Here is a 16,010-nt window from a genome sequence, read left to right on the forward strand (position 1 = left end):
AGAGTATGTCTATAGTGTGTGTGTACTCTGATTTTGCTGCTGATAATGATGTGGATTACCAAATATTCCAAGGGGCACTCATATGGAGATTGAGTATGGTGCTAATATATACACTTCTATAAAAATGCAAATAACTTAAGCATCTAATTTATAATGGCCACTGCTGTTTTTATCATTTTGTTACATTTGTATAGATCTTGGAGCTTCTTGTAAACACGTTTATGTTACATATCTATGAATGGTGCTGTACAAACCAGTGCATCATAAGTGCACTACAACATAAGGGGTATATTAAAGGGGAACTCTAGTACCACAACATTATATTACTCCTAACAGAGTTTAAAACACAAAGGCATTTGATTGAGGCCATACAAATTGCAAAAAATGTGCGTGTTGGTATGGTATCATTTCAATGCCAGCCACACTTGGAAAACAATTCACTCATCAATCAATCTCATTAGGAATGACTGTTAGTGTGACATCTCTGTCATGGCGTCGCACCAACATGGTCAGTGTAATGATAGACTGGACAGCTTCAGTCACTTCCTCTGTGGTGTGAATTGGCTGCCCGTTGATGCCAATAATCACATCGTGATTGATCATACCAGCGCTGCGGAACAAATCAACACGATACATCACACACTTGAGAAAAAGGGATGACAAAGACTTCAAAACATGTTGATTCTTGTTTCTGGCTCTCAACAAAGAGGAGAAAAACTTGGGTTGTCAGAATACTGTCATGTAATACTGACATTTGTGATATTGGTATTTAGTCTTGCCTAAATGAAAAGTAAAGGTATAATATCTGTATTTTATTTAGGCTTGTACCAGAATTGGAGTCAGAATTGTAATCACTTTATCCCTATTCTAGCATTCCTTGTTGATTCCTTGTTTGTTTAAGGATTAATTGTAAGATTCTACTGATCATGTTTAGAGCTAGGTTGTGGTTGACCCTATTTCTCCCACCTGTTATCCTCCTATGAACCAGTAAACAAGCTTAATTTCGCAATCAGGACCATTCTGTGTGTTTTTAAAACTAGGCTAACTTTACTAGGCTTTTACAGTTAGAGCTGCTAAGCTAAAGTGAATTTCACCAGCAGCTAAGCAACCCTTTAGGTCTCTTTAGGTCATTTGTAATCGTTAGCCTTCTAGACATAGTCTAATGTAGTGTCTCAGCTGTATCCATGTCTCTTTTCTTCTCTCTTTTTTTGTGTGAAGCAACCTGTGATACAGAAAATAGTTACTATTCTAAGGCTCTTCTTGTTATTAAATGATACATTATCAGTATTCAACAGCATCTTCTGCTATATGTGGCTTCTTCACACATTACACACACAAACACACCTACGTATATTATTAAACACATCCCACAGACACCTAACACGTTATGATTGTACACACAATTGGTAAGGAGACGAAAATGATGTGGGAATATATTCTGAATACACAAGACGATTGGACAGTGTTGCCAGATTCTGTGAGAGAAACAAGCAACCAGGTCTAGGAAAACCAGCCCAAAAGAAGCGACAATGGGCCACATGAGTACTTTTATATGTATCAGTTATTTGAAAATAGCAGATCTACAAGCTCACAACCCGTCGCGATGCGACGGGTTGTGAGCTTGTAGATCGGCTATTTAAAAATAAAATCTTGCTGGGAAATTATAATAAGCAGATCTGGCAACCCTGGGTTCGGGCTGCTATGCGGCCCTCACACCTACGTTGCACCGCCGATCCGACCAATATGCCCATATATGGAGATCTCTATCTGTCAGTCCTTGGTCCACCGGTCCTCCCTTAAGCCAATTTTCATATGAATGAAAAGAAGATATACAAGCTAAAAACGCATTGCATTGGCTATTTCTGCTATTTCGTTTTCATTTATTTTTTATATTTCTTTACGCAATAAGGGGCCTCAGTCAGAGGCTATTGTTATTTGGGGCTCCTTGGAATTAAAATGTTTAGGAACCCCGGTTCTAGGCTACAATTAGAAACACAGGAAGGCTACAGAGGCACTCAGAAAGATAGCTGTTGTAGTAGCAGTACTGTATTCTCTGCTTCATGCTGGCCCTGGACTACATGAAAAGAGAGATAAGAACATTGCCTGTAGGATAGGATAGTTTAATGAGAAAACGGACCACAATGGAGTCTGCAGCCTTGAGAACAACAGCAATGTTCTTGTTCCAGCCTGTTGAAAATATCCAGAGGCCTGCACAATTTACAGTTAGGCATTTAGCAGATGCACCTCCAGACTCGGTGCTGCAATGCTAATTCATTTTACAAAACCTAGTGGCTAAATAACACCTGGCTGTGAATAATAGAAATGTCAAGGAATGCCTGCTGATAGAGAATGGTAACCAATAATGTAGCATAGCCTTGGATCCAATTGGAAAAGTGTGCAATCTATTTTTTTTATTTTCTTTTTTACATCTTTTACTCCAAAATGGGTGCCTGTTGGCATAGACATAGAGGATAAGATGAAGAGGAAGAGTGGACTGCCAACTATCCTTTTCTTTCTAAACGTTTCATAAGGAATGTTTCATTTAAAGTAGATTGGAGGAATGGCACAGGAGAGAAGGACATACAGGGATGTGATGACAGACAAGTGGGGCTCACATTGGTCCAGATACAGGAGTCTTAACAACACTGAAAGCACACAGCACAATCTAAAACGTTTCATGAAGGAACGTAGAGCAATAGCCTTTTGTATCATTTCTAAGGCCAGCAGCATCTTTCTATCAATATCATGTTTAATCACAATCCCACTGCAGAAGGATGCTATTTCCACCTCTGCAATAAGGGCTGTCTGGGCTTAGTTCTTACCTTTGGGCAGCTGTTCCTGGGAGTACCTCATAAATATACACTCCTGAGCTCACGTCTGGAAAGTCTCTCTCTCGTTCCCTGAGTTCTCTGATCAAACTGGACACACAGAGCATAAGTTAACAGACTTTCATATTTAGTGGCACCCCAGAATGTAATCTTTATCCTTTATAATGTGTGCTAATTAAAGAAAAGTAACTGCACACTCTTAACACTCTGCTTTGAACGTTTATTGACCATTGTTTGGGCCCATACCGTGTCATACCTGGATGAAATGCTGGCCAATAACATTATGGGACTGAGCGTACAAATATATTTCTTCAATGATAATAGTTCCATAACCAGCACATCTTTCATTTCGGTGTGTTTGCCAGAACATTGCACCTATCATTTGTGCTCAGCTATGGTTGATCTGAGTAGATGCTATAAATGATAACGCAGACAGAATCCTCTGCATGTTAGAGCCACTCTGGAATCAATTATCAACCTACTTGTTGCACTTGAACAGACCGAGTCTTAAGTGAGACATTCTTCATTTGACGGAAAATGAGCTCCTGCCATTACAGTAACAATGTGGACTATTAAAAATATATTCTTTTCCTTAAAAAGTGCAAGTTTTTAAAAAGCTGTAAGGCCCTGTATTTTTGGAGTACTCACTGAAGTCTGGTTGCAAAAAAAGTATTTTTAAGCTGGACTGGTGGGGTTCAGAAATAGCTATTTCAAATGTTTACTCACGACGGGGTGAGCTGCAGCATCCGGACACCCATGTATTTCTTCTTTGGCTGTGTCTTTCCTGATGGCCATAAAATAAAAACACATAAATATTCAAGTCAAGTCAAGTCAAGTCAAGTCAAGTCAAGCCAAGCCAAGCCAAGCCACGCCACGCCACGCCACGCCACGCCACGCCACCCCAAGTCAAGTCAGATATACACAAATTACGAACAAAATATACAGAATATCTCAAATGTCAAACAATGTAAATATTATATTATATGACAATACAATATGAGAGGCAAAGGGTAGGATGCTGATAAGCCTGTAGGAGTACGCGTAGTGACAAATATCACCCTCCCGCTTCCCTCACCGAATACAGGGCAATTGTGTTTGTACAGTATACAGTAATAGACGCTCGACAAAGCTGAATGCACTGTGGTGGATTCGAACCCTCAGACTCTGCCGTGGTGGGAATCTACTTTACCACTGAGCCACCCCGAGCACATCTGAAATAATTGTATTGATTTGAAGTCATATCACCCAGCCCTAGTTTAAACCCTGAGAGGCAATTGCCTCTTATGTCTGCTGATCGGCACACAAAGTCTCATGGTATTACATAAATATGTTTGGATTTATATTCGTTTTTGTGAAAGCCAACTTTATAAAGTCAGAGTCAGTAAAATATAGAGGAGAGAGAACACTATCAGTTTAGGATTTAGAGGAGACTGAATACTTTATCGGTTTAGAATATAGGGGAGACAGAGACTTGAAACACTACAGGCGGCACCAACAACGTAAGACGACGCTGTCAGCATTCAGAAAAGATGGTCAATTGATGTACCTTTGTCTGCATATCATTAACAAAATCTGCCCATCATAGACTTGTGTTGAGCTAAACTAGAACTCAAATATTATTAATTTCATCGTTTCATGAGGTGGCAGATGACGATGTGATGTGTACATGCATTAGCAAGTGGAAAAAAATATGTTTCGCTACCATAATGTCTCCTTTGTAACTCCTTTTAACACTCATAAGTTCTACTCACGTACAGTACTGGCACAATGGACTGTTTAACATCACGTCCCATGTTTTTTGATTCTGCATGTTGTAAACAATTTGCCAATGTTCGTAAATATAAAATGCAAATATATGTATAAACGTTAGACTGAGTCTTGTCTTGTTAGTCAGAACTTACCACCCGGGGGCATTTCCAACATGGCGCCAGAGTGACGCACTACTCTTAAAGAGACTGATTAAGTTTTATGGTGCTGTGTGAATCCTTTTGGAAGTTACATTCCTTTTTATGAGAAGCCATGGCCACTCTCACACATACATTTGGCCAATCTGTGTGAAAGGTTAAATTAATCACAACCAAAGTTTTCACACAAGGTTTAATACAAATCCGATCATAACTTTTGGACATAAGGAGAAAATAGAACCCCTGTCCAACTCCGCTGGTGGAGGTAATAAAAATACACTCTACCAACCCATGATTTGTCTGTCGTATGACTCAGCAAGGAACTGACGGATCTTGTCAGCAGGAATGGCAAATGAGATTCCGGCGGTCACCTTCAGAGTATTTATGCCTATTACATCGCCATCCTGTTAAACAGAGAAAGCAGAAGGGACAGACAGGGGTGAAGATGGCCATCGAAAGCACATTCATTGTTATGATAGTTTCACACTAGCCACAAGTAAAAAGAAGCCATGGCAGTGAGACAAATTGACATCCTGATCATTATCTTCCAAAGTATACATAACACCACAAGGCTATTATGTGGTCGTTTTCTGTCTCCCGTTGAGATGCAATTAGAACACATCAGCCTTGGTTATTGTGGTAAATTATCTGGAGTTTTTTTTTCCACAGCGAAGGGATGATGAATTGAAAATTCTGTTGGTATGGCAACCATTCTAAAAGAACAGTATTTTTAGAGTTAGGCTACAAAGCAACAGGAGCAAACAGCCTCTATAAACTATTTGAACATTTACATGATTTTACACAGTATTGTGTAGATGCTATCATACTATAAAATCCTACTATAAAATTGAGAAAACTATCTGCATCTACTATTCTCCTCTATAGGTTGGCCAATCGATGTGAAATTGCACACGGGCATTGAGCATTGGCAGGGTCTGACAAAGCTGATTTTTCCATTTCCCTAAATTTAAGATGTTTAATAGAATTTTTGGCAAATCTGAGGGGATCTGCACATGGCCTATTGTGAGAGCAGACTATGGGAAACGAGGCTCGGGGGCTGTCTTCCCCAGAGCTGTGGACAGAGTGAACAATAGATAGCACATGAGTGAGCATTACAGTCTAATAGCACTTTCCCAACGCAAGTCCCAACTGGACTCGACTACTCGCCTTTTTTGTTTTTTCATCAGGCAAAAGTACATGGTCCTTTTTTGGTGACACCACCGGCAAGGTTCCAAGCGAGCTGAGGCGATACCAAAAGGTGCAAAGACAGAAACGCCATTGCATCACAACAGTCTAAGCTCCCTGATGCTGTTAACAAACGTTTAAACTAGGCTAACCATTGTAAATATGAAATGAATAACTGCCAGAACGTACACGGACCGTTACACCTACTGCATGAACTATTTCTCACGTAAAACATTATCAGAAACTATTTTTTATTTGTAGCATACTAACTGTCTAAAAGGTGAAATTATATATATATATAATTTCCAGACAGCATTAGCTTTAACTTTAGTATTTTGTAGCACTCTACAGTGCGCAGGGAGCTGGATGTTGCTACACGACCAGCTACATTGAGGGAGTCCTATCTGCAGTGGAAAACAAAGTAAAGCGAGTAGAGTTTAATCGATCCAGTACCATACAGTGGAAAAGCGACATACTAAATGAATAATGAAATAAACCTACTGCTGGATTCCATATGTGTCTGTGTGTTCATGCAAAACACAACATGGTCAGAGTACATGCGTTCTCCTTCACACAACTGTGACTTTCAACAGCGCGTACCTGTTATCGTAGCAATAGCATGTCACAGAAAACTCACTTTGATGTAAAATAAAACAAACTCCACTGTATAAGCTGTGGCAAGATGGAGCAACTCAAGCGGATTAAGCAACATACGGGCGCGCTCATCCCCAGGTATGAACTAGTGATCTTTATAAAAAAAAGCCACAGCACTTAAATCTTGTGAGGACCACTTTACCTCAGGAGAGTATTTTTTTATTTCATTATCGTCGACAGGCCAGGATATAGTATGTTTTCATCCCTGTCTGTGTGTGTGTCTGTGTGTCTGTACAGCTAATCTCGGACACCACTGCTCCGATCGGCATGAAACTTTGCATGCAAACTCACAGTAAGCCAAGGACTGCGAGTTGATATTGATATAGCACAATGTGCTTTACATGACTGTTTCTGCTTTGTTTTTACATTTTGCTCTGCACCATTTATTTATTTATTTATTTATTCAATTTGTTTCCCCCTGGATTCTTGGATGACACTACTCCAACACCGATTTTGCCTAACTAGATTTTCCATTTTGCATTTTATATTTGGCTTATATTTTTGTATTTTTAAGTTAAACTTGGCACCCAACCTCCAGGACAATGCTTTCCAAACAAGGCTTCTACACCTAGCCTTAAAACAGCAAAAATGCTGAGTGGGGACCTTGCTAAATATAAAACAGATTTGTGACCTTGCTTTTCGTTATGCCATAAAACAAGAAAGATAGCCTGCATTACAAATATGCAGATTACATAATATGTTCTCTTAACAGCACCATAAATCCTCTTACCAAGTTCACAAGTGGTCCCCCGGAGTTACCATACTGTGAATATACAGAACAAAACAATAGGGAAATAAATAATTACATTAAAATGAATTAAGATAAAGCAAACATAATTTTCCAACTGTTCTACATATGTTGACATTATTTCTACAATAAATGCTTGCTTGTTTTCATTTCAATACAAACAATTAGAAGTAGGCCTACTAAAATGTGAAATTATTAAGTTTATTTATTATCATTATTGAGTTTATATATCAGATCAAACCATACCAGTAACACTAAACAGACACTAAACACTTTAATGATGCTATGCTTTGACTGATACATCTACTATAGCAATACAGGAGATAAACTAAATTTGAATGACACATTTTTTTGGTTGTTGAGCACTGTAGCCAATGCTTATGTACTATGATGACAAAACTACCTGTATATAGAGCACAGTGGCGGCCATTTAGTGGTTCCACAGATAGAAAGCCCATGTTCCCATAGAGATTTCCAAAGGTATTTATATTAATTATTTTAAGTCTGGAACCAAGCCATCCAGGCTCCTGGTGAATCATGATCATAAAACATTTGCTTCTGTGTCAAAAAAAGATTAGAATATTTAATTATATTATAGTACATTTAATAAATACCCTTGTTTTGTGGTTTTCAATATTTTCTTAGACAGAATCAAATGTTTTATGGTCATGAGTGATTCACCAGGAGCCTGGATGGCTTGGTTCCAGGTTTAAAATAATTAATATAAGTATTTTCGGAAATCTCTATGGAAAAAATAATGGGCTTTCTATCTGTGGAACATTCAAAGAAAAAGTAACGCACATCCTCCGTTTCTTGGTGCTGAGCCAAACTGGAAAAACAGAATCAGGAAAAACTAAGCGGGGGCTCGCATCCCACTTTTGAATGCTCCAAAAAAAGGTATTTGCCACAAACAGCAGATACAAGGTTTCGACCCTTTCGGTCTTTTTCAAGTAAGTGCCAACGTTACTTGAAAAAGACAGAAAGATGCTCACTTTTGGAGCATTCCAAAGTGAGTTGCAAGGCCCGCTTTGTTTTTCATCTTTCTATCTGTGGAACCACAAAATGGCCACCACACCACTGTTATGCTCTATTATCACCATCAATTACAGCTACATGAAAACACTTAATCATTTTGTTACATCTTGTGTACTGGTACCTGCAGTAAGAGTAAAATGCACTTTTGTTCAACACTCACATTGATAATCGCATCAGTTTGAATGTACTCCATGTCTGAGTCTTTGAAGCCCAACTCTTGTCCGTTGCGCTGTGCTGTGCTGATGATGCCAGTGGTGACGGTGTTTTGGAGAGAGAAGGGGCTCCCCACCGCCACCACAAACTCCCCTGGACGCAGGTCTGATGACTGGCCTAAATGCAGCACTGGCAAAGGGCTCTAGAGGATGAACGAAGAAGAATGCACAGGGACAAAAACATGAGCTCACAGATGATTCCGCTGGAGCAAAGACAAACATGATGAATGAATGATGATTGCACGAAACATTTTGGGGTTTGATGAGGAACACTTCAACATAACAATAATATAATAAGTATAAGCAGCTCTGTGCTCTACAATGAACCGAGTTGGGGCATCGTTCTAATGAAGGCTTTTGTCATTTCTTTAAAATATTGAATGGTTAAAAGTTGCTTTTAATTAGTAAAAAAAAAAGGAAGGAGTCTCCCTGTCTCTCCAGCTCTTTAATAAACAGAAAATACATTTTCAGGTGGGTTCCAATTTCAGTCAATCAAGAGAGAGTACCCCATTTATCTGTTCCAATTTTGTCTGCTAATTTCTTTGTGTCATCATTTCCAATTTCACTTGTTTATCATGTATCTCAAGCGGAAAATGTATATTCTGTTTACTAAAAATCTGGAGAGATGGGTAGACCCCTGTTACTGAAGACTCTACAGCAATAATGATGAATGATGAATGAATCATGCTATCAGAATAGAGCTATTTAACACTTCCTAAAACAAATTATAATAATCCGTTGCTGCACCTCTAACATACTGATATTGATCAATTGTGTCATAATGTAATAAGCGTTGCTGTCATTTCTATATCTAAACCTTTTACTAGCGACACCATAATGGAAATAAGTCCGACTTTTTAAGCCATCACCTGCTAAACATGACTAAACTGTGTCTGCCTGCTTTCTCTTCTCCCATATGCTGAAGCATTATTATCTCTAGAGGGGACAGTCATGCCTCGGTGATATTTCATGGAAAAATCTCCAGGGCATAGGGCCTTGTGTCACAACAGATTCCCCTTCAAGGCACATTTTGCTGTCGGCTGCCTCGAACTCGGTGTGCATAACGGTAAAATATAGTGTGGTGATTTACAACTGTCAACTACTCCCATGTTATTTTAAGACACTCTCCTGAACAGGTGGAGGTTGCGCTTTCTTGCTTAATGACATTTTTAAAGGACATATGGCTGCCGTAGGAACTGAACCTGGGACCTTTCTGTAATGAAACAGTCTCTCTTTATGTTCTCTTTATCAAGTAAAAGGAATGCTGTATGCCAATCCGGTATTAAAAAGGTTAATCATCTAGTCTAATAGTAAACTGTTATTGGTGAAGTTGCGTTAAGTGGAAATGTTAATGCCGTGTAAAGGAGCTCTTATCCCGAGCGACTAAGTGGGTCTGAGCAGTGACAAATGTTTTATTCATAGCTACACATCAAAGTACCCCTAAAAAAATAAAAGAAATAAGACATAGCTGAAGCTTTGAATTTACAAAACATAACCAAATAGTCCCTGGAGGAAATCAGATAACAAATGGGCCATGATAAGGCAGTGAAATGTGGATGAAGGCCCGCTCTGATTCTCTTCCCTCCCTGGCCTATATGGCTGACTGCCTCAGAAGGTTTAACCCGTTGAATACGGGAACGCAACTCTGTCATTTTTAGATTTCTTTGGCTATTCAACAATAGCAGATATACTATGAGCTTGTAGATCTGCTATGTTTTTTTAATCGTGAAAATTTGCGAACATCTTTGAATATATTTATACATTTTGTATTTGTAACTCAAATCTTTGCTTCTGGGGGACCCTGGAACAAAATATTTTACAAATGTTAGCCTTAAAAAATAGATATTCAAAGATTTGTATAATCTTCAAGATAAAAAAAATAGCAGATCTAGCTTGTATATCTGCTATTTTTTAATAGCCAAAATACATCTAAAATGACAGAGATGCGTTCCCGGATTGAATGGGTTAATACTCTGTCTGCTGCTTTGATGTTAGCCACTGATGACAAGCCGCCAGGCCAGTGTAAAAACTAAATACAGAATTAAGATCAGGGATCTCGGAGAGCTGCGTGAAAATGCAATGGGGAAGGGCCCCGCTTCTGCCCCCAAATGAGCACTCACGTCTGACTCAATTTTGATAAGTGCGATGTCCATCTTGTGGTCCATGTCCTTTACTGCTGCGTCATAATGCTGGCCACTTTTCAGCTCCACTTTAATTAGCTGCTTGTTGGTAAGGACATGCGCGTTAGTGACGATCCACCCGTCCTCTGATACAATGAAACCGGAACCACTTGATATCTGGACCTCTTCATTTGCAAATCCCACCCTAGTGAGGAAATAAAAGAAAATTATATTGCTGGAAAAACAAGATTGTAAATGGCTACTAAATAACTCCAAACAAACCTTTTATAAAGCTCTAGATGTACAACAGCTGGGGCAATCTTATCCACCACATCAGCAATGAAGTTGAACTTGTAACGCATGCTTCCGGGTCTTGGGACATCTGTATGGATATAACACAAGGTCAAAGCATGCTGACATAGAGTTCTATTACAAAATAGCATGTAATCCATTTTGGTGGAAAAACAAAGCCATTACCTAGAGTTCTATCAGAGAGCTCATGTATAAGATCACAGAACATTTAAATTTCTTTATGTACAGTATAATATAACAGGTGTGAATATTATATTTGAACTTGATGTTCAGGCTTAAACACATAAGCACATAATTAGACAACGCTGTCAGAGCAGGCCAGTCAATTTGTAACACCTCAATTGGTGGATAACAAAGCACTAATTCATGTGTAGCTTAGCTAAATATATACACAATTTCATCAGAGAAAAGGTGACAGCTCGGACAGATTTTGAGTATTTAAGTTTCAGCTTGATGTATAACATGTGGATACATAACTACAACCCAGCTGTGTTTTCATTGCCAATGTCAATGACGTTTTATGATGTAGTAAGCTAGTGTTCAGGCAAGCAGTGGCACATCTGTTTACCTGTGAGTATTTTCACATGTTCAAACAACTATAGAGAGTATTTACAGTAGTAGACTACGAGGGAATGCAAACAAACATTGATCACAAAATGACATTACTGTGTATGGGATTTATGTTTTATATATTTTCCTGGATTCTCACCACTGTTGCTAGCCAGTAGCCATGCATGATTGAGTGGTATGTCAGCTATTTCCAAGCTAATATCAGATAGTGATAAACTTAGGCCAGCTGCTGAGGGCAGGACTGTATGCCCACAAGGCAAAGTCTTTAGAGGGAAAATGCAAAATCAATGCTTGAAATACTAAAGCTAGGGAAAGGCTGGGGTTGCCATGTCAACTCTTGGACAGAGGCAATTTATGACTATTATCTTAGGGCCAAAGGAAACTTTGCCCCTTAAGTATGCATTTTGGAGAAAAAAAAAGGGGGAGAAAAGATCACCTAATATTTGTCATTGGTTAAAAATGGGTATGTGTGTATAAGTGTTATCGAAGAAAAGTTTGACCGTGGTAAAAAAAAAAAGGAAATAGCATTAACTATGCTGGGGAAAGAATTGTTTGTGCTATGGAACCCTTTATATCAATATACCTTTATGTAATCCCTGTGCAATTCTCACATGCACAGTCTATGGGAGAACCAGTGCCACACCATATACAGCATCATTATGTCTTTTCAAATGTTCAAACATGAGCTCATGTCTCTGGAAAGATCCGTAATATGCAAATGATTACGCTAGACATGATGTTGATGCCAAGACCTGCCTTGGCAGACCATCAACTATTTCATTGAATAAGCCTATTTCTTTCTCTAAAGGTTATCCTACCTTGTACAAAAAGTCCCTTGATGGCAAACACTTTAATCTCTCTGTGCTTTATTGCATTATGCCCATGCTTAGTATGGTATGTTTACCCATTAAGACCGGGAAAGTCTATACGTTGTTATACCTTTAAAACCATTCAAGCAGCCGTGTCATTTTAGATATTGCTATAATATAGCAAAAACAAATTGAATAAAAAATTGAAGATTTTCTGAAAAATGAATTTTTAAAATCGGCCTCAGGACTAAACAGGTTAAAGCTGTAACTTTCCTTTCCTACCCCGGATTTTGAACGCAAGTCGCCTGAGTAAACTGTGCTGACATTTTTACCACTGATCTAATAGAGCCTGCCTGCTTGCTGTGGGGAGAAATAGATTTCTGACCTTCAGGTCAAAATTCATGTCAAACCAGAAACAAGATCGTGTCAAAGGTCATGTCCAACCTAGACAAAGGATCTAAATGTCTCAATAGACGAGCAGGGAGAGGAAATACAACCACCCCAAGTTACATTATAATTATCATACTCTACCATACAGATTGGTCAAAATCATATTTTATTCACTAAAAACAAATACATACTAGAGAGCTTTAATCTTACAGTGTATACTCGATTCAGTTGCTATTGATTGTTAGGAAACATTTCCCCTATCTCTCTCCCTGCTGTACAGTATGTGTGCACTGCACACAGTAGTATACACACAAAAACACGGAGAGAGAGTTATATGTGTTCACTTCATAATGGATTATACTGTACATATGTTCCTAATGGATTATATGCATCATTTTACATGGTTAATTTATCTGTGACAGTTATTTGAAGCAGGACCAACTTGATTTGTCAGATGAGTTGATTTGATAAAGCTCTGATGCAGGCGTTTAAGACAGTTTAGCAATCAGATGTGTTAACATAACTGATTGATAAGCACTACAGTAGTGTTTAAATATGCACACTAGTATAATCTAGCAGAAACCTCAGATGCCATAAGGTAAAACATTAAAGGATGACTTCACCCATTTTCAACCCATCTTCATATAATTGGTCCTCACTAATGCTCATGATAATATGGCACCATTTGTGTCTTAGAGGAGGGCTGTGGACAGTTCAGAAACCCGCCTAGTCGCCTACCAGTGACATCACCCTGTCCACCACATTTTTGATGGACTTGAAATATTATTTAACCCATTCAATCCGGGAACGCATCTCTGTCATTTCTTTGGCTATTCAAAAATAGCAGATGAGCTTGTAGATCTGCAATTTTTTTTAAATCGTGAAAATGTGTGCAAATCTTTGAATATATATATATTTTTAAAGCGAACATTTGTAACTCAAATCTTTGCTTCTGGGGGTCTATTTGTTTCTCTAAAGGTTATCCTACCTTGTACAAAAAGTCCCTTGATGACAAACACTTTAATCTCTCTGTGCTTTATTGCATTATGCCCATGCTTAGTATGGTATGTTTACCCATTAAGACCGGGAAAGTCTATACGTTGTTATACCTTTAAAACCATTCAAGCAGCCGTGTCATTTTAGATATTGCTATATAGCAAAAACAAATTGAACTAGACGCGTCGCAATTCCGGGGAAATTGCAAAGTGTGGTTGCGCCGACGCCGGTCGGACTATCATAATGTCGTTTGGACAGGTTTATCGCAGGGGTCCATAGATCACGTGTACCGATTTGTGTGAGATTTGGGAAAAAATTGTAGGAAAAGGAGCAAAAAGTGTGTTTTGAAGAAAATTGAAAATGGCGGAAAATCTATCCTGACGCAAATGGGCGTGGCCTATATGGGAAGATGTGTCGTGACCCAAGGAATCCAGGGAAAAAGAAATTTTGATTTTACGACCTACGGTTCAAGAGTTATAGGCCAAAAGGTAAAGGGGGCTGTTATAGCGCCACCATGTGGCCGACTGGTGTGATTATTTTCTTAATAATTTTTCAAAAAACTATTAACCTCCCCTCCAAGTTTTGTAACTGTAGCCCTTACGGTTTCCAAGAAAAAAATACTTGAATGGGAGTTTTTGCAATTCCCATTAAAGTGGATGGGGAAATTTAATGCACTAATAAATCAATATCAAAAAATCTATCCTGACGCAAATGGGCGTGGCCTATATGGGGAGATGCGTCGTGACCCAAGGAATCCAGGTGAAAAGAAATTTTGATTTTAGGACCTACGGTTCAAGAGTTACGGGCCAAAACGTAAAAGGGGCTGTTATAGCGCCACCATGAGGCCGAATGGTGTGATATTTTGTTAAATAATTTGGGACTTAATTATGAATTATCCCTCCAAATCTGATAACTCTAGCTGTTAAGGTTTCTGAGAAAAAAATACTTGAATTTGAGTTTTTTCACTTTTACATTAAAGTGGATGGGGACATTTAATGGCACTAATAAATTAATATCAATTAAAGTATTCAACCAATCTCTTAGCAAAATACAAGCGCACGATTCCCGTTCAAGACGGTCATTTTGATATATGGCACAACATTAGGGTATAAAAACTGTGGGAGGAGATGCGGTTCGAAAATTGTTAATCTATAAAGATGGAAAGTGTATAGAGTACTATAGTCTGGTTGCCCTGTTGGGCAACCACACTAATAAAAAATTGAAGATTTTCTGAAAAAGGCGTTTTTAAAATCGGCCTCAGGACTAAACAGGTTAAAGCTGTAACTTTCCTTTCCTACCCCGGATTTTGAACGCAAGTCCCCTGAGTAAACTGTGCTGACATTTTTACCACTGAGCTAATAGAGCCTGCCTGCTTGCTGTGGGGAGAAATAGATTTCTGACCTTCAGGTCAAAATTCGTGTCAAACCAGAAACAAGATCGTGTCAAAGGTCATGTCCAACCTAGACAATGGATCTAAATGTCTCAATAGACGAGCAGGGAGAGGAAATACAACCACCCCAAGTTACATTATAATTATCAACATACTCTACCATACAGATTGGTCAAAATCATATTTTATTCACTAAAAACAAATACATACTAGAGAGCTTTAACCTTACAGTGTATACTCGATTCAGTTGCTATTGATTGTTAGGAAACATTTCCCCTCTCTCTCTCCCTGCTGTACAGTATGTGTGCACTGCACACAGTAGTATACACACAAAAACACGGAGAGAGAGTTATATGTGTTCACTTCATAATGAATTATACTGTACATATGTTCCTAATGGATTATATGCATCATTTTACATGGTTAATTTATCTGTGACAGTTATTTGAAGCAGGACCAACTTGATTTGTCAGATGAGTTGATTTGATAAAGCTCTGATGCAGGCGTTTAAGACAGTTTAGCAATCAGATGTGTTAACATAACTGATTGATAACCACTACAGTAGTGTTTAAATATGCACACTAGTATAATCTAGCAGAAACCTCAGATGCCATAAGGTAAAACATTAAAGGATGACTTCACCCATTTTCAACCCATCTTCATATAATTGGTCCTCACTAATGCTCATGATAATATGGCACCATTTGTGTCTTAGAGGAGGGCTGTGGACAGTTCAGAAACCCGCCTAGTCGCCTACCAGTGACATCACCCTGTCCACCACATTTTTGATGGACTTGAAATATTATTTAACCCATTCAATCCGGGAACGCATCTCTGTAATTTCTTTGGCTATTCAA

At 38.6% G+C, this 16,010-nt stretch overlaps 1 protein-coding gene across 1 annotated transcript in view; it reads right to left on the reverse strand.

Annotated features, from left to right (window-relative positions):
• Positions 1–112: 112 nt before the first annotated feature.
• The window catches only part of htra4 (HtrA serine peptidase 4), a 20,960-nt gene continuing 5,062 nt past the window's right edge, over positions 113–16,010 (reverse strand). Inside the window, exons 2-9 of the mRNA XM_084055800.1 lie at positions 10,969–11,068; positions 10,687–10,891; positions 8,515–8,709; positions 7,302–7,334; positions 5,022–5,136; positions 3,555–3,612; positions 2,823–2,918; positions 113–610 (exon numbers count right to left, since the gene is read on the reverse strand). Coding sequence (XP_083911926.1) covers positions 445–610; positions 2,823–2,918; positions 3,555–3,612; positions 5,022–5,136; positions 7,302–7,334; positions 8,515–8,709; positions 10,687–10,891; positions 10,969–11,068 — 968 coding nt within the window. The 3' untranslated portion in view covers positions 113–444. The remainder of the gene's footprint in view (positions 611–2,822; positions 2,919–3,554; positions 3,613–5,021; positions 5,137–7,301; positions 7,335–8,514; positions 8,710–10,686; positions 10,892–10,968; positions 11,069–16,010) is intronic.

This window comes from Gymnoscopelus microlampas (assembly GCF_963454915.1).
Source record: "Gymnoscopelus microlampas genome assembly, chromosome: 4".
NCBI classification, from domain to species: Eukaryota; Metazoa; Chordata; class Actinopteri; order Myctophiformes; family Myctophidae; genus Gymnoscopelus; species Gymnoscopelus microlampas.